This window comes from Marmota flaviventris, chromosome 5 (assembly GCF_047511675.1).
Source record: "Marmota flaviventris isolate mMarFla1 chromosome 5, mMarFla1.hap1, whole genome shotgun sequence".
NCBI classification, from domain to species: domain Eukaryota; kingdom Metazoa; phylum Chordata; class Mammalia; order Rodentia; family Sciuridae; genus Marmota; species Marmota flaviventris.
This window is the reverse complement of record NC_092502.1, coordinates 108,648,323-108,668,489: the sequence shown is the minus strand read 5'-3', so window position 1 is coordinate 108,668,489 and position 20,167 is coordinate 108,648,323. Positions and strand designations below refer to the sequence as shown.

Below are 20,167 nucleotides of genomic sequence, written 5' to 3'. Positions count from 1 at the left end.
GATCAAACCCAGAGCCTTGCATGTGCCAGGCAAGCGCTATACCATTGAGCCACAACCCCAGCCCTCAGATAGCTTTTTAAATATGCCTTCTTTAGGTTTACAGGAGAGAAGTAGAAGAAAACGGCATTGTTCTGGATCCTTTGAAAGCTACACATGCAGTTAAAGGTGTTACAGGACATGAAGTCTGCAATTACTTCTGGAATGTTGATGTTCGCAATGACTGGGAAAGTAAGCATTATTAATATATTTTAATCCAATTATTGTTTTGAATTTAAAATCAAATTCAACCTTATTTTCTGTTCAAGATTAGAACATAGAGATTATGACATAACTATTATATGTTCATTCTCATGACTGTCATCTACAAAATCATGTAGAAAATATCTGGAGAATCATTAGAGAACTGATAATTCCTTACTTTACTAATTTGCAGTGCTGAGGTTTGAACCCAGGGCCTCATGCATGAAAGGCAAAGCACTCTATCACTCAGCTACATCCCCAGCCTCAGACCTTACTTTTTTTTTTTTAAGTTGTAGGTGGACAACAGTACCTTTATCTTATTTATCTTTTTATGTGATGCTAAGAATTGAACCCAGTGCCTTACATGTGCTAGCCAAGCGCTCTACCACTGAGTTATAACCCAAGCCCTATACCTTACTTTTTTTTTAATTTAATTTTTTTAGATGTATGGACCTTTATTTTATTCATTTATTTATATGTGGTGCTGAGAATCAAACCCAGTGCCTCACACATGCTAGGCAAGCACTCTGCCTCTTGAGCCACAGCCCTAACCTCATACCTTATTTTTATTTTTATTATTTTTTAATTTTTTTTTTTTTTTTGCAGTTGTGTATGGACAGAATGTCTTTATTTTATTTGTTATTTTTTATGTGATGCTGAGGATCAAGCCCAGTGCCTCACACATGCTAGGCAAGTGCTCTGCCACTGAGCTACAGCCCCAGCCCTCATACCTTACTTTTATTTTTTTTATTGATTTTTTTTAAATAAATGAGAGCAGAATGCATTACCATTCTTATTACACATATACAGCACAACTTTTAATATCTCTGGTTTTATATAAACTATGTTGACACCAATTTGTGTCTTCATACATGTACTTTGGATAATGATGTCCATCACATTCCACTATCCTTGCTAATCCCCTGCCCCCTCCCTGTCCTCCCACCCCTCTGCCCCATCTAGAATTCATCTGTTCCTCCCATGCTCCCCCTCCCTACCCCACTATTAGTCAGCCTCCTTATATCAGAGAAAACATTCAGTACCTTACTTTTAAATAAATCTTTTCACTGTTCAGAATGTTTCCTAGATTTCATGCCATTTGATTCATTTCCACACTAATTTTGCATAGTAGGTAGATATTTTACATACAAATGGAGTAAAAATTTAGATTGGTCTAGTGACTTATCAACAGAGCTAGTTCTGTAACAAATTTGCCACAGAACTAGTGCATTGACAAGGACTGAAACTGAAGATTTCTCTGCTATGGACTACTCTTTCCCATATGGTTTTGTTTCTATGGTAAATTCTAGATAAATTCTGTTGTGGATAATTTAGAATTATTCTTAGTGTGTATTTGTTCCCCTAAGACATTAAATTTCATGAATACACATGCTTAAGAAAATCACAAGTGTTTATCATTGACAGTTTGACATTCTTCTTTCACAAATATAGTCACTTAAACCAAGACAAAACAGTTTAACTTCAATAATTAGGGAGGAGGAGTTAGAGATATAGTGTTAGGGAATTTTTGAAACTTAGTTATGTACTCACTAGAATTACTTTCTTTTTTTAACATTTATTTGTTAGTTATAGTTGGACACAATGCCTTTATTTTATTTATTTTTATGTTGTGCTGAGGATCGAACCCTGGGCCTCACAAGTGCTATGCAAGCACTCTACCGCTGAGCCACAACCCCAGCCCCAAGAATTACTTTCTTGCTATGGAAGATTGATATTGGGCTGTAGAAAATGAGACTTATTTCCTGGTGATCAGACCTTACAGCACCATCTAAAACATGAAAGCAAATCTGTAGTACTAGTAATATTGACTATTTTCCATTTGGATTTAGCTGAGGTAGGGCAGGATCTTGTTCATTTTTCCATAGTGTCCATTTGCAATTGACTTTCTGCATAAGCGAACTGATCACATTCTAGAAAAGGCACTACAGTTTCTTCACTACTAACATTATTCTCTTAATTTCAGCAACTATAGAAAACTTTCATGTGGTGGAAACATTAGCTGATAATGCAATCATCATTTATCAAACGCACAAGGTAAAGATCTCTTCATCCATCCCAAAAGATGCCAGTGTAATTCAAATTCAGACATACTTGTTTTCCGAAGTAAAATTTGGCAGAAATGTAAATGCCAGAAAAGATTCAGAGACCTTATTAATAATTCATGAATGTCAATATATTTGAAAAGGTATATCAGTTCATTTAGAGCAGAAATGTGTATAGTCAAGAATCAGAAATATAATCTAGAAACAGAATGTTTGCTAAAGTTCTATATTTAGTTTCTCTTTATTATGTTTAGAAAGGAACCTTTGAAATCCATTTAAATACTTTTTTAGCATCTAGTCTCAAAAGATAATAAATGATAGTTACTAATTATGAAAGTGAATCCCAGTTTCCTTGGATAGCAGTTAATGCAAGGGACTGAATGTATGTTACAAGCCAGTGTTGAGACCAGTAGTTTTGAAAAAGAAGGAAAAGTTGCTTAGTATGAGTAATGAGAGGTTGGTCAATACACCAGGGAACACAGAAACATGATTTCTCACATAATTTCTTGATGATGATAATTTCTTCATATCATCTCTCCCTCTGCTATTCTAGATATTTAGAATTATTGAATTAACATTTATTTCACCTTATTCTGCTATTTCCCTTCTGAAAATTGCCAAGTAAGATATATTATATGTAAAAATAATAATTCCATTTTGGAGATATCCACCAAAAACAGTACTGTTTGTTATCTAAGAAATAAAATGATTCAAAATGTACTTCATTTTTCAATTCAGTGAGGACTTCATTGTTCTCTTAAGTTATTTAATTGAGTGGAATATATGAAAATAAGGCTTCTTATGAATTTACTGAGCCCAGTATGATTATTTGAGATTTATCTAATAATTATGAGCTATACTTCATTTTACCTGGTAGCTGCTCGAGAAATGAATAATAATGGAGATTCTGTTTCAGGATGCAGGTTTTGGGGTCTAATGTGAAATCTAAAATTTTGTAAATGTTAAATTTCAATTAATTGCCCTATAATTTATAATGAAGATAAATGACTAATAATTTAGAATCAGAAGAATCTCATTACCAGAAGATAATTAAACCTGGGAAACAACCTGCCCATGATACTCTGCCTGATAAATAATGGGGGGAAGGCGGGTTCCTATAGGTTATATTAGGATTAAAACATAAAACCAAAAAATATTAAAATAATATATAACAGAATTAAAGTTACAATTATTTGCCAATTCTTAGAATAAATAGATTGTTCTGGAATAATTTTTCAACAAACTCAAATAACACTGTATAATATCTTTCTTTTTTTTTTTTAGTTGTAGGTGGGCAATACCTTTGTTTTTTATTTATTCATATATGGTGCTGAGGGCTGGAGATGTGGCTCAAGCAGTAGCGTGCTCTCCTGGCATGCGTGAGGCCTGGGTTCGATCCTCAGCACCACATACAAACAAAGATGTTGTGTCCGCTGAAAACTAAAAATAATAAATAAATAATAAAATTCTCTCTCTCTCTTTAAAAAAAAAAAAATGTGGTGCTGAGAATCAAACCCAGGGTCTCACACAGTAGGTGGGCGCTCTACCACTGAGCCACAACCCAGTCCCTAATATCTTTCCCTTTAAATTTGCCTTTTTTGCTGGACATAATGGTGCATGCCTATAATCCCAGCAACTCAGGAGGCTGAGGCAAGAGGATCACAAATTTAAGGCCAGACTCAGCAAATTATCGAGGCTCTAAGCAACTTAACAAGACCTATCTCAAAATAAAAAGGGTTGGGGATGTGACTCAGTGGTTAAGCACCCCCTGGGTTCAATCTCCAGTACCCCTCAAAATTTTTTTTGGTTTTTTTTTTTACTACTTTTATAATATAATCTTAAAGAGGCCTGCTTGTCTTCTGGTATTTAATTCACTTGTTATTATTCTGATATACTTGCATTCATTAGTTCTAGTTTTTTGTTTGTTTTTGAGCTAGGATGTCATTACATTGCCCAGGCTGGCCTTAAACTCCTGGGCTCAAGTGATCCTCCTGTCTCAGCCTCCTAAGTAGCTGGGACTACAAGCATGCTACAGTGCTCAGCTTATTTATAAAGTAATGTTGGGCTAGTATTTTTGAAGCCAGTAATAAATTTTTGTTTACATTGCTTCACATACTTTTTTCCAACACTACTATGATCAACTTCATGAAATTTTATATCTTTAAAAGATGAGCCATTTCCCTTTGCAAATACTTTGTGATGTATTGAAAGTGAGTTGTTGGCTATTTATTGCAGTCAATAATCTGGAAAGATACTGTAATAAAGACTGCGTTTATTTACGTATACCAAACACCCAAATTAAAGATAACTTAGGAAGGATAAAAGCTATTTTTCTATCATTTGAAAGTAGACCTAAGCTCCATGTCATTAACAGAGCATTTTTTCTTTGCATTTCTTATAATGGAAATAAATGTTTGATCTAAATTATTCTTCAAATGTACTATATCAAAATTTGCAATTGATTCTTCAAATGTACTAAATCAAAATTCTTTCAAATGCACTAGATCAAAGGAATGGCTCTCTTGTCCCTAAAATCTGATTTTTAAGCCTTTGAGTCTCTATATGTATCACTACCAAAGAAAGGGGAAGTAAATGGGCCATTATTGCTTCATGGTTATAGAGTTCTGTTGGGGTGATGATAAGTTTCAAAAATAGATAAAGGATATGATTACATAACATTGTGAATGTAATTAATTCCACTGAATTAACACTAAAAATTAGTTAAAATGGAAAATTTCCTACAATTAAAGAAGATAGAATATTCTTTAATTATATTGTGCTATAAAGCCATTTACTCGGTGTTCGTAATTAGTCCTTTGGTAGGTATTCCCTGATGCTTTCCAGTTTAAAATTTGACAAATTTCACCTTCATCTAAGACACTTAATTGGTTTTAAATTTGTTTCTCTTTTAGTTCTGTGTAACATCTGAATAAAAAATAATTAAAATTTTCAAAAAGATTTAATTCTTCCACAGAGAGTGTGGCCTGCTTCTCAGCGAGATGTATTATATCTTTCTGCTATTCGAAAGATACCAGCCTTGACTGAAAATGACCCTGAAACTTGGATTGTTTGTAATTTCTCTGTGGATCATGACAGTGCCCCTGTAAGTACAGTATATGAATGTATAATTGTACTATATAAAAATAAATACACAAACCAGGTGCAGTAATTCACACCTGTAATCCCAGCAGCTCAGCAGGCTGAGACAGGAGGTTCATGAGTTCAAAGCCAGCCTCAGCAATGGCAAAGTGCTAAGCAATTCAGTGAGACCCTGTCTCTAAATAAAATATAAAATAGGGCTGGGGATATAACTCAGTGGTTGAGCGCCCCGAGTTCAATCCCCCACCCAGTACACCCTTAAGTAATTTAAATAAATAAATGCACAATGCAGGGTAAAGGGGATAAAAAAATACCCCCCATACACATGCACAGATAACTTGATTTGCGTCTTAAGTTTTATGTTTTATCAACCTCTTGGAACAGTATAGTACATGTATTATCTGAGGGCAAGAGTCATTCTATGAACTTATCCTACCAGGTCTATTTTCCTTTCCTGTTGAGGTTGGAATGAACCAAGTGAATGGTATATATATAAATGTAAGCAACTTCCCATAGTTGTGTCTTAAGCCATTTTCAACTACTACTTAATTTCTATTTCATTGATTTACCTCCATTTACTACTTAAGAGGAGGGAAAATTCCAGTGTCAGATCATATTTGGTATGTATTATTTATTGGTGCTTATAATTTCATTGGAGATTTTAATAAGTGTTGTGATTATGGTTAAGCTGGTTTCTAGTATTTATTACACTGGTGCTTTGTTGTTTTTATTTGGCAGCTAAACAATCGATGTGTCCGTGCCAAAATAAATATTGCTATGATTTGTCAAACCTTGGTAAGCCCACCAGAAGGAAACCAGGAGATAAGCAGGGACAACATTCTATGCAAGATTACATATGTAGCAAATGGTATGTATTTTTTGTTTTTTTTCTAATTGATAATGTAGAGATTCTTAATCATGACCTATATAATCCTGAGTTTGGAAAACATGTCTTTTTTAGTTTTTATCCTTTAGATTATTAATTTTTAATTTGGAAAGATGTATAAAAGAGTTTTCTGGGAGGCTTTTAAAGTACACTTGCTGAATTTCACCCTAAACCCTATAACATGAGAATTTACAAATTTTAAAACTTTATCTCTGGGTCACTATCACATATATTCTTGATTTTAAGAACCATTTTATTATTTTCTTGATAGAATATTTATAATTAAGATTAGAGCAGTGGGGGAAAATTAATAGACTTTTTTTTCTTGTGAATCAGGCTTTTTGTTTTCTGAATCACTGTTCTCTTGGTCCTTATTAGCTCCTGATTTCATGTATATTTCACATACTATTGGACAGTCCTTTTTCTCACTTGCTTTCATTTCTTACTACACCCATTTTACACCTGGAGTAGTCATTGCAGTCTCTCTTATCAAATACTCAAACCTCCTTCTTTATTCAGGGTCATAACTATAAATATAGTTAAAGAAACAATTTTACCTAAGTTACTATTTAATTATATTAGAGGTTGATGAACAAAAACACCCTAAATAATTTAAAATGTTTTTTACTAATATTTGAATGTAATTTAGCGAACCAAGAATATTTTAGAAAGATAATAAATGCTTTTTTATTTGCTTTCTGATTGTATCTGATGGGTTAGTATTAAGAAATTAACAGATGGTGACTTTAAGAGATGCTAAGTGTTCCAGCATGAGAAAGTTTTAAAAAGCAAAGGAACAAAGTAAGTGCTTCACATGTACATGGAGAATTATATCTTAATAGTATTTAATTTTCCTTTATCTTGCAGTTAATCCTGGAGGATGGGCACCAGCCTCAGTGTTAAGGGCAGTGGCAAAACGAGAGTATCCTAAATTTCTAAAACGTTTTACTTCTTATGTTCAAGAAAAAACTGCAGGAAAACCTATTTTGTTCTAGTATAAACAGGTACTGGAAGATATGTTAATTTTATTTGACACTAGTATCACTGCAGACATTAAAATTTAGTTAGTTGTTGAAACTGGTTGCTGTGTTTTGTGATGTTCCCAGATAAAGATTATAGTTGTAACCTTTAAAAGTTGTTTGTTTGTTCACTTCTATTAATGCTTACTTAAAGAAAAGGAAAGAACACGGGAATTTGCATGTAACTATAAAGCTTCAGAAGTGTAAATTCCCTATTTCTTTCCTTTCCTAGAAACTGTTATTCTTTGTGTGTGTTCTTCCAAACTTTTCTATGCATATACTGACATATTTTTGAGTGCTTCAAAAAATGTATTTATACTTAGTATTTTACAGCTTGCTTTTTTTCATTTAACAATAATCTTTACGGTATGTCCATATAAAGAATAAAGCTCATTCTTTCAACATCTGTTAAAGAAATGTTGCAGAATTTATTGACCAATGATGCCTGGGTCAGTTCTATATTTTTTTTGCACTGAACATCTTTATGCATGGAGCTAGAATCTTTTTTTGACAAGTGATACGTTAACATGTTTCCAAAGTCAAAAGTGTAGAGTGAAACTTACCCTATCCCCCCATTCATTCTGCCCACCAATCAAAAAATAATAATGTATTATGTAATTATATACTGTATAATCTGTGTAGAGTATCATATGCATATTATGATATATGATGTTACTAGTTTCTTGAGTAACTTCTAGAGATTTGTCTTTGTTTTTTGTTCTCGTGGTACTGGGAATCGAACCCAGGGTGCTTTACCTCTGAGGCACATCCCCAGCCCTTTTTTATTTTGAGACAGTGTCTCACTAAGTTGCCTAAGCTGACTTAGAACTTGTTATACTCCTGCCTCAGCCTCTACACCTGGCTTGTAGAGATTTTTTTTTTTTTTTTTTTAATGGCCTAAACAAGCAAATGCAAGTGCCTCTTTCACTTTCATTTTTTTTTTTTTTTTTTTTGTGGGAGAGGGGGTAGCATTAAAGAGAACGCAGCATTTGGTATACTGTTGGGCATCTTGTATTTCCTTTTTTTTTTTTTTTTTTAATGTGATGCTGGGGTTTGAACTTAGGGCTTTGTACATGCAAGGCAAGCATTCTACCAACTGAGCTATATCCCCAACCCTATTTGCACTTATCTTGAACTTCTTACCATATTGGTTGGGAGCTTCTTTGTTTTTTTTTTTAATGGCTATACAGTATTACATTATATGGATACACATAATTTAATTAGTTCTGTATATGGTATAAAAGATTTTTCTAAGTTTTCCTAAGACGGTATTCAATTGTATCCATATGTCATTTTGAACTCGGAAGTTTATATGTAAGATAAACTACTAAATGTGGTACTGCTGCTTCTGCTAAGTGTTCTTGCATTTGTAATTTAGATATTGCCCTTCATGGAGGATGTATTAATTTACCTTCTCACCAGCAACAATGGATTGGAGGGCAACGTGTGAAACAAAATTTTTAGATTTCTTTCTCATCTTGATAGGCAAAATATATGCATTCTGTCTCAGTGGAGTTTTGTTTCTCTTATTTTGAGTAAATTTAAGCATGTTTCAGTTCTTTAAATCTGATGTTAAAAAAAATAACCCCAAAGACTAAATTTACTTTGAGACATTAGCATAACATAGAACACTGATATCTCAGATATTTAGTTTGTCCAGTGAAACATTTAACAGGTTCTAGTCTTAGTTACTTGAATGTTAGCGTTTATTAATATAGCCTAACATTTCAGGAATTCTTTCTCTTAAAGCATTAAGTGTACTACACAAGTGCATTACGATTTTAGAACATTTTGTACTTTAGGATTGTTAAAGCTAGATCTAGTCACATTAGTTTGATTCTGTCTCTGTCCCATATTTATCAAATAAACCAGAAAATTTATGGCTTATCTCTGTACACACTTGACATCTACTTAGCTGGATATCTTGCTGTGACCTTAGCTTTCTAAAGTGTTTCTGTTTCACCCTAACCAAGATCAAGCATCTGCCTTTCCTCTTCTTCACCTCAACCTTGCTAATAGGGCCTCCCTTTTAATGTTTTATGTTGACTTCCTTACTAAAACAGCCTGCATATTCAGTTAAGCAAGACAAAATATAACCTTGTGTTAGGCAAGAGAAATCAGAATGTAGTTTGTATACAGAACATGTAAACATTTTGAGATAAACATGCCAAGATATTAATAACATTTGCCTCTAGAATGTTGGATTTGGAGTAGTGTTTTACTGGGTGTGTGGTATGCATGTAATATGTACATACATGCATATGTATTTTTCTTTTGTGAACCTAGAAGGGTCTTTTTGTAAAATTTCTCTCTGAGGAAGGACATACCATTATTTGTGGATTTTTATGCATGTATACAAAGATATACTGAACAGATTGACTGATTAAATCTCAACCCTGGTTCTTTGAGTCCAGGTTGAATTTTTTTTCTGACAAAAGGTCTAAATTTAAGCCTTAAAATATGGTGAAAATCTTAGAGTAGCAATTTTTCACAACAGTTATGAAAGATGTATATTTGAGTAGAAACCCTCGGAATGTTAACACACTTAATTTAAGATAGTAAGTTTTAATAGTGTGTATCATCTTTAGAGAAGTTCTGTAAAGTTAATGAGTTCCAAAAATTTTAATACAGTCAAAACTCTTTAACAAAGGATTTGAGCATGGTTGTTTCTTTCTTTCTTTACTTACTTATTTTTAGTTGTCAATGAACCTTTATTTTATTTATTCATTTATTTATTCATATGTGGTGCTGAGAATCAAGCCCAGTGCCTCACACATGTCAGGCAAGCACTCTACCACTGACCCATAACCCCAGTCCCTGGTTGTTTCTTAAATAAGGTAAACCCTTCTCCCATAGCTTGAGTAAATTTTTTATATTCTTGATAAATGGTATTGTGTGACAGTTTTATTGAAGGATAAGAAGAATAAATACCAGTTTATGGGATAAAACTGCAGAGACCTATACTGGTTGATTTCTTCTTTGTTTACCAATAACACTTTGCTCTTTTTAAAATTTTTTATCACTTTCCAGCTGGGTGCTGTAGCACAAGCCTGTAATCCCAGCAGCTTGTGGGGCTGAGACAGGAGAATGACAAGTTCAAAGCCTGCTTCAGCAATTGAGCAAGGCCCTAACATAACAACTTAAAAAGACCTTGTCTCTAAATTAAAAAATAACAGGCTGGAGATGTGACTCAGTGATTAAGCATCCCTGGGTTTGATCCTTGGTACCAAAAAGAGTAAATTTTCACTTTCAAAAGATTGCTTAATACTTTCTGTTCCTTGCCGAGAAGATCAACTTCAAATATATAAGACTAATAATTTCACATTCATGAAGGTAAAAATCCATAGAAGATAAATTTTAATAGAGATTCTGTGTATTTCATGAATCTAGAAGGTGGGAGGAATCTGTTCTAGTAGTCTTGCAGCTGTTAGTTATATAGTGCTGAGGATTTTACTTGTCATTTTCTTTTCTGCAGTGTCAAAGCAAGGCTGTGTGACATTCCATGTTGGAGAACAAAAAGAAAATATTGAATGCTCTAAGCTGGAACATAGGATCTACAGCCTTGTGTGTGGCCCAAGACCTTGACCTTGTGTACAAAAATGAAGAAATATTGCAATAGTAAAACTGAACATCTAATACTAACTGTCTCGTGCTAGATCTCCTGGCTCAGCATATAACTATAAATACATGTAAAATTACATGTATATGGCTATATTTTTATTTGCGTGCTCAGAAGAGAAAAAAAATCAACTTCAAATCACAACTAGAAATTGATGCTTTAATTTTGGGAAACTTTTTCAGAATTTTTAATTTCCTATGGTCCAGCCTAAGATTCTTGGTTGTCTCAGAGTTTGTGCACAAAAGAGAAGCACAAAAGTTAAATGCACATGGGGCATGTGCTTTCTGTGCACCACATATCCAGATAGGGTTCTTTTTCAGGCCTACAGTCAAACTCTGTGTCCAGAATTTTTTTGAATTTTTGCTTTGTATAATCATAGAATTCATTGCTGCTGATTTCTATAATTATTCATGTTGTCATGTAAGTGTCTTTTAATAATGAGGGCTGTCAATAACGTGTGATTTTGCCTTTTCTATAGTCTTACTCCTATGAAGAACCTTGGTTCTGATGGAGAAAGAGTGAAAAGCTTTATTTTTTTCCCCCAGATATCTTTATATTTCTATTGTATTTTTTAGTTGTGTACTATGCTACAATTTTTTTTCAATTTATTGCAAACACAATTTAGTAATTCCTAAATTGGTTCTGCCTGCCTTCAAACAGAAATATTTGTACAAATCTTGTGGATATAGACTACTTTCTGGTAAAATGGTCAGGATAAAATGAGCTCACGTGTTCCTGAAATTTGTAAAAGAATATATGGTATTACTTTTTAAAGCAAATCAGACTGTTTGAATTTGACATTTTGATTCAGTATTTTTAGTATTTAGTAACAGATATGTTTGTTGTAATTCGGGTCAGTTTAAAAAAGTGGCAAAGGTATGCATAGAAAATCTGAGCAGGGCTCCTCTCTGCCTCTTGATCAGAAACCCTAGCAGAGCAGTAAAGGGTTATACATGATTCAAACTGAAATGCTTTCCCTAGTTACTTTAAGAACTTAACATGTAAAATATCTTTTTTAGTTTTAGTCCTCTGTGAAAAAACCTTGAAGCATGGAGTTGAGGCAAGGAATGGTACTCGTTGAAGTCAAAATGACTGCCCACTTCAAAAATCTTCATTGTGTTTATACACAATATATTTATATAAATCAGAGGCATTTTGTAGATGCTTTGCTGAGTTGTTTATCTCTTTAGAAACAGAAAACAGACCCATTTTGTAAAGCAGAAAATCACGTCACATAGAACATGCCCTGTATATATTCATACGTGGTAATGGAGTCTAATGTATATGCAAGGTAATAATTTAATGATGGGATTAGTCTGATCACTTAATATGCATAATCCTGGAAGTAAATTACTTGCATCAGATATAGTGATATTTATTATTCTGTACAGAGAGAAAAATACATATAAAACATATACTTACATGCACGCAAATTTCACGCTCCATAAATCTTTTCTATTTTTTAATTTACCTTTCTTTAAATGATGTGCATGGAATATGCCTTATTACAGAAAAATACTGTTCATAATTTGACTGTGGAAAAGTGCCTATATGGTGGTAATGTTAGAAAGGCAAATAAGACAAATTATCATACCAGTTTACTACATCACCAGTTAACATTTTATAATGTGATGTTTAAAAAAAAAAAAAAGTTTATACCTCAAATGTGTATTTTATTTTACAATCAGCTGTGGGGTCGGGATGGGAAAATGGGAGGGATTGGGAGGGAAAGTGTATTCACCATAGGCGCTGATGGGAATCTTAAAAAAAAAAAAAAAATCTCTATGCCCACTATAAATGTTTCTCTGTTTGCCATTTCTGGTAAATATATGAACATGGACAAGTAGCTCTTTGATAACTAAATTGGATAGCTTTATTTTACAAAAATATGGAAAGTTTACAAAGCAGTATCTAAATCTAATCATTAGTTGCATTTGCACTAAATGTGATATACTTTTGCAATTTTTTCTGTAAATAAAAAGATTACACTAAAAATATTTGTATTAAAAAAAGGAAGAAAAGTAAAGATACATTTTACATTTAGATAACTGCACTGGTACTTCACTGGAGTTAATCCTGCCTAATCAGATTTAGAAATGAGTTCCAGAATATGAAGAGTTCAAAAGAAGTCAAAATTTGGAGAGGAACTGGCCTTTTAGACAATATTCAGACCCTCTAGAATTATTTTCATATGGCCAATTCCTGTAAACTGAATATTCTTGATGTTTTCTCATCCACAGATAATTCTCTTTTCCCACTTTTACTGTTTTCTACTCAGTTACTCTTTTGTGCCGTGTTAGAAACCTGAAAAATATTGGTGTTGTGGGGGTTTTGTCCCTGAATGCCCACTGAATTGAGAGAGCAGTGTTGGAATTAAGGACTTGTAATTTTGCAGTGGGGAAGGATCATTGCAGCACTTAGTTTGGGATTGCTGCAGAGGCAAGGGGATGTTTCTAAGAGGTGTGAAGAAGACAAAATAAGGAGAAGGAAGAATTGGTTTCCTGTTTGTTCAGTTTCATCAACTAATTGTACACCTATACATCAGTGTCAACTGCAGTTGAAAAAATTTTCGTTGGGCTGAGCTGATTCTCTTGTGAAATTGTGCTGGTTATCTTTAAGCTTATTAGTTGTTTGTCCAATTAAACACTTCACCAGTATTTAGTCCAGGTTGTACAGATAATGTATTTGGATTATTGTCATTGTTCATCTACAGACTCAAAACATAATCATTTTAAAGTACCTTGGGAGTGTGTAGAGTGTAACTATAATAGCTTTATGATTATGATGATTTTTTTAAATAATAAAGTTGGATCTTCCATGTTACAATCACAAAATTAAAACCAGTATTTAAAAGTGGAAAAGTATTAAAATATTATGGACAAATGTTGCTTGATTTGTCTTCCTTAACCCCAAGATATTGTCTGTTTCTTACCTAATTCTCGGAGTAGTTAAAAATCTTTCTTGAAATATTCCAATTTTCTTCAAACAATAAGTTTGTCTGGATCCCAGTTAGGGGAACAAGAAAACTATTTGTGAGATTCAACCTAAATATTTTTTAAACAAAATAGAAAAGGATGAGATATAATCAAGTACATGGCACATAATAAAGGTAAATATTTTGTTAATCTTGTGTCATATATACATATGCGTGTGGTAGGTTACAATTTAAAATGAAATTATTACTGTGGGTCATGTTCAGTATTTTATAAGATTGCTGGAGGGTGAAGCTATATACACAGCTGTTTCTAAAAGGGAAGCACAGTGCCAGTGGTCATACATTACATTTGACTTATACTTGGACTGTATGCACTTAGTCATAAATATATAATTCTCATTTTATTTAAATAATATGGTCAGCTTCACTTCTTGAACTCAGGGAAATTATTCCCTAGACCAACCATTAGAGGAGAAATGTGAATTTGCAGTTCAGCAACCATGGGATCCCTCCATGCTTGTATTCAGAAGTGCTGAACATATTACTTGTGTTCAAAAATATATCCAAATGATTGACCAGTAAACACAAGCCAACTACTTAATCCGTGTTGTGGTTTGGATCTAAAATGTCCCCCAGAGTCAGAAGTGGATCTATGGGGAAAATTATTGAATCATGAGGGCATAATTCATCTGTGGATTTATCTATTGGATATTGTGTTAGAAAACTAGGTAGTAGGGCATGGTTGGAAGAAGGAGATCACCGGGAAGTGTGCCCTTCAGGAATCTCTTATCCCAGGCGTGGGTCTTCTTTCTCTCCTCTCTTGCCTGACTGCCATGACCTGAGCAGCTCTCTCACCATGATGTTCTACCTCACCTGAACATAAAGCAACAGAGCAGCTGACCATAAAGTGAAACTGATCCAAAATAACTCCTACTTCCTTTAAATTATTAATGTCTGGCATTTCAACAAAAACTAATGCATATTCGGGTGCTGGAAGGGAAATCTGGCTGTTGAGCTGCATTTAACAAAGAAATAGTACAGTACATGGTAGTTCTAGTGGGTTTTTCAAGGGCAATTTTAACTAAAGTCTGCCTTAGCAAGTCAACTTTGGAATATAACCTGCAGATAGGTATATTTCTAGCAATTTCAAACTGGATTGCTTTTATTGTATTTTAGGTTTTCTTACACTTTTTTGGCAAAATGTATTTAAAGTATTTTTATTGGTATTTAATGTACTCACAGGATAATTTATTCATTTTAAGGGGATTTTCTTGCCATTGTTTGACCCTGATTACACTTGGACTCATCATTTGCATGTACTAAAACAAATCTTCTGTGAATCTTCCACATCTATGTACTTTGAATAACTTTACACAAGAAGCAAAGCTATTTTATTTCTTCTCTTCCATAGAATTCCATGAGTTTAGTACTAGAACATATAAAGACCTTTGAAATTGTTAATAGATGCCCAGTCTAACCAGGCACAGTGGTGCACACTGTAATCCCAGTGGCTCGGGAGGCTGAGGCAGGAGGATCACAAGTTCAAAGCCAGCCTCAGCAACTTAGCAAGACTGTCTCAAAATTAAATAGGGCTGAGGATGTGATTCAATGGTTAAGCGTCCCTGGATTTAATCCCTAGTATAAAAAAAAAAAACTAAAAAGATCTCCAATCAAAATTTTCTTATCTTGCAGGCTTTATGAGTTGCCCAATAAGGATGCTTCCCTGTGTCTGTACTAGGTACTGTGCATGCTTTTCTGACTTCTCCCCACTCAGCAATCCTGTGAGATGATGGTGGTGGTTGGTGGAACCATGTTTACTTTACAAATGAGGAAATGTCTAAGTTCCTAACAGCTAGGATATAGTATTTAATGGAATAGAGAAAGCTAACATGTTTAACCCTACATTTCAATATTGACTCCACAAAATCCCATCAGATAAAGGAAGGAGTTCAATAAAGGATGAAATTTCAGGGATTGGGGTTGTGGCTCAGTGGTAAAGCGTTCACCTAGCACATGCAAGGCCCTCGGTTCAATCCTCAGCACCACATAAAAATAAAGGTATTGTGTCCAACTACAACTAAAAAATATTTTTTTAAAGAAATGAAATTTGACCACCATTTGGTGCCTTAGAGGGATGAAACAAGAAACAGAACACCACTACAAAGAAGCCCAAGGAGCATTATTTTATCTCAGATTTTTCAACCCTTGGACAAGTTCCAATTAGGTATCACTGATTTGTGAGCCATCTTCCACAGGGACCTCTTAAGATTTTGATGAAAACAAACTTTGGATATATCCCCCAAGTCAATTTACCATGCTTTTTATTACTATTTCTTAGAATTGTGAGGCTTATATGGTAGCTAGATCCAGCAGCAGGGAATCTGCATCAGCTAATTTGAGGTTTAGTCAATGTCCAAACCATTTAGTAACTTGATAGATATAGATGATTTCCTAGTACCCAAAGCAGTTCCCAGAATAATTTTTTTCCCCAGAATAAATTTTGTTTTTGCAATGCTGGGAATCAGATCCAGGGCCTTGAGCTAGGCTCCAATGAGCTATATATCCTCAGCCCAGTATTTATTGATCACCTACTATGTGCCATGTGTTCCAGAATTGGAGATACAACAATAAACAATATCTGGCCTTTATCTTCTTGTCATAAGGGCTTTATTGTTTTTGCTATAACCAAACTTTTTAGAAGACAAGAATTAAGAAATTCTGAGATCGGGTACATTAAACACATGCAAAGATCTTTGATTCATCATTCTTAGTTGTGTTCTCAAAAGGTAGATTAAGAAATGGGTTGTTGTGTTTTAACAAGCTCACCAACCTCTCTGCACAATGATAGCATCAAATTAATGATATTTTTCCCTTTTGGTGGTGCTGGGGATGACCACAGAGCCTTGCACATGCTGAGCATTCCAACACTGAGTTACGCCCTGAGCCCCCTGATTATTCATTTTAAAGCTATAATTTATAATCAATGATTTTGACCTTTTTCTTTCATTCCTAGCATCCAATACTTTTTGTTGTTGTTCTTACGTCTATATGAATTTTCATGTTTCTAATTACTATAAATTCAACAAACTGAGAAAGAATGAGAAGACTGACGGCTTTCTAACTTTCTCGCTTAAACAACTGATCTTGGGCAAGTAATTAAACACATCTGTGTCTGTTGGAAACTTTTATAAAGTAATACAAAGCCACCTACCGTAGTTACAAGGTTTGGGGGGAAGAACAAGATAAAAGTATTTACAAATGCTTTAAAATTTTTAAAGCAATGTGCAAATGTGAGGAGTTACTAAGACAATTGCAGATATATTCTAGGTCCTACTTTTTTGTGTTAGAGAGGATGATGAGCAAGGCACAGAAATATTGGCAAAGATACAAACATTTTAGGGCTCTGAGCAGAACTAAGTCACTTGGCTTGTTTGGGGTTTAATCTACCACCACAAGGATATATCTGTCCTATAAAGGATGTGTACATATCAGACTATCAGTGGAACTTAGTGTGTATATATACACAAAAATAAATATAGCACTTCATAAACTATATGCAGCTAGATAAGGCCCTGGAAGCCAGCTAACCCCCAGCTCACTGTACAAATAAGGGAACTGAAGGCAAGAGAGGATGAACTGAATGACCTAAAGTGTCCCAGACAGTTAGTAGCAGAGCAAGGATTGGAATGGAGGTCTGTGGATTCCCAGCTCCCTCAACACAGCCTTCCTCTTCCTATTGTAAATGATTTCTCTTCAGCATAAGTGCTAACTATATTAATTGAGTCTGTCAGCCATTTAACAAACATTGAGGACCTTTAAATGTAAGGTACTTGTTCTAAGGTAACAAGGAAAAAAGCTCAGTCCCGAGGAATGTGGGCGAGATTTGCCATTAGAGTGTAGAAAAAAAAGATCTTCAACTTTAGTTTTGTTTGTGGTGCTAGGGATCAAACCCAGGGCTATGTACATACCCAGCTGGTACTCTACCACTGAGCCACACCCTTAGCCCATATAACAAAAATATGTTATTTTGATAATGTACAAAATTAATTCATCAAGAAACACATTTATTGAAGACATGTGTCCATTACTTTTTATCTGATGAGGTATTGAGGGTTTCAATTCTTACTGGCCTGGGTAAGCTCTGTCCTGAGCAAGCTAAAGACTGGCTTTTCCCCAAGACTTTCCCATTAAAATTGTAGGTTAGATCAGCAAGCCAGTTTTAAGCGTTGGTTACTTAACAAGGATTGTAAGTAAAGCTTTTAGATCAGTTAAGAAGCCATGACCTGGGATGGGTGGGCTGCCCCACATAGAACTAAGTATTGAGAGGAAGGCTTAAGGAGGGCTCTCACAGGTTTGCCCTAGATGACAAAAGACTGACGCAAGAAGTGATAGTTTCACTGTAGTCCTATAAGGCCATAGCCCAAGTCTAGATCAAAAATGGCACTGTAGAGCCAGGGTTGTGGCACAGTGGTGGAGCGCTTGCCTAGCCTGTGAGGCACTAGGTTCGATCCCGGCACCGCATAAAAATAAAAACAAAATAAGGGTATTGTGTCCATCTACAACTAAAAAAAATATTTTAAAAAATGACACTGTAGAGTGAAAAGTCTCAGGGCAACAAGAAAGTTGGTGAGGTTCTTCTATCATACATCAGGAAGGACTCTCTGTGTTAGAGTGCTGACTGAGCCAGAATTGCTTCCTTAACTGTCCTCCACTATGCCCCGATTACCTTCAGTTTACAAGTGACTTGAAAACAAAGAAGTGACATAATGAACCCAGGCCAGATAGATGGCAACTGCCCTTCCGTTTTGGATTACTTTCTGATGCTTTCTTGCCAAGTTCCTTGACCAAACGCAAGGTGACTCTGATCCATGTACAACCAGAGGAATGAGAAGTTGTGCTCCATTTGTGTACAAAATGTCAAAATGCATTCTACTGTAAATTTGGGGAAGCACAAAGGAGTCAAACTTCAGGGTGACAGGGCAGGTGGGACAAGAACGGCGAGTAGATAGTGGTACATACCACCCTCTAATAGTGGTTCAATTATTTTGTTGTTCTTGTTGCCTTCTGCTAGTTTTTATTTTTTGCAGAATGGGGATTGAAACCCAGGGAGCTCTACCAGTGAGCTACATTCCTAGCCCTTTTCATTTTGAGACAGTTTCACTAAATTGTTCAAGCTACCCTTGAACTTGCTATCCTCCTGCCCCAGCCTCCAGTCACTGGGGTTATAGGGATGCCCCACCACACCCAGCTCCCCTGTTGTTTTATTTGGACCTTTGCAAGCACAGGTAACAAGAGGGAAATAGTATCAGAAAGTGTCAGTGCATCTGTTGAAGATGCGAAGACCTTCAGTGTTGTTCAGGGACTGTGGAGGTAGGGTTGGGGGAGAAGCACCAAATCCAAACATTTTTTAAATGGTTAATTAACCTTCCTAGGATTAATTCCAATTCTTCATTTCCCAGCACTTGGTTTCTGTCGGTGTTTTCCAGCTGTGTGTTTCTGAATAAACACAATTTTCTAATATTATTGATTCACACCGAAATTTTAAATGTCAAAGAGTACCAGCAGCAGGAAGTTAGAGCTGCCAAAGTCCTGGCCCCCACCCCAGACACTGGGAAACAGAAATCCTGGGGCTGGCCCAGCAATCTCATGGAACAGTTCCTCTAGGTGATGTGACACTCACTTATGTTTGAAAATGAATAGAACATTCTCTTGTATTCCATCCTCCTAACTCCAGTTGTTGATGCAAGGTCTTCAGGAGCAGCCGTTAGAATCTAACTCACATCCTGACCTAAGAGTGCCAAATCTCCCTTGAGAGCCCTGAATTGCTGAGGAGAGGAAATAAAGGGGAGGGAGGAATGTTCCACGTATACCACAGTGAAAAACAGAATCTGTTAATCTTAACAATAACTAAAATCATGTGTTATCTCCTCTTAGCTTCCAGCATAAAGGTTACCTCAATCTCCTGTACAGTGAATTGATATTGGTGTGTTTTGCTGTTCTGTGTACTTGTTTGAGCTCAGGCCCTTCGATGTGATTTAATTCTTGGACTTAATTCTATATTCCTCTCTGAAAATGCAGAAAAATCCTATTGCTATAGTTTGCATATGGAATGCCCCCATTGTTAAAGGCTTGGTCACCAGCCTGAGAAGCTATTAGGAGGTGGTGGAATCTCTAATAAGAGATGTGGCAGAATGGGAGGTCTTCTAGTCATGGGGACATGCCTTCAAAGTCTATCAAGGCACCCTGGTCTTTCTTTCCCAGTCGTGAGGTGAATGGGACTGACCATGTACTTCTGCCATGATGTAC

General features: G+C 35.1%; 1 protein-coding gene across 3 annotated transcripts in view; it reads left to right on the top strand.

Moving 5' to 3' along the window:
- Positions 1-13,809, top strand: part of Cert1 (ceramide transporter 1) — a 110,630-nt gene extending 96,821 nt beyond the window's left edge. For 2 of the 3 annotated variants that reach the window (XM_027927618.2, XM_027927620.2), the window contains 6 exons: positions 96-228; positions 2,225-2,295; positions 5,278-5,406; positions 6,141-6,270; positions 7,156-7,292; positions 10,783-13,809. In XM_027927618.2, coding sequence (XP_027783419.1) covers positions 96-228; positions 2,225-2,295; positions 5,278-5,406; positions 6,141-6,270; positions 7,156-7,283 — 591 coding nt within the window. In that variant the 3' untranslated portion in view covers positions 7,284-7,292; positions 10,783-13,809. Of the gene's footprint in view, positions 1-95; positions 229-2,224; positions 2,296-5,215; positions 5,252-5,277; positions 5,407-6,140; positions 6,271-7,155; positions 7,293-10,782 lie in introns of those variants that run through there. The other variant, XM_071612516.1, reaches the window with a different exon arrangement.
- The last annotated feature ends 6,358 nt before the right edge of the window (positions 13,810-20,167 follow it).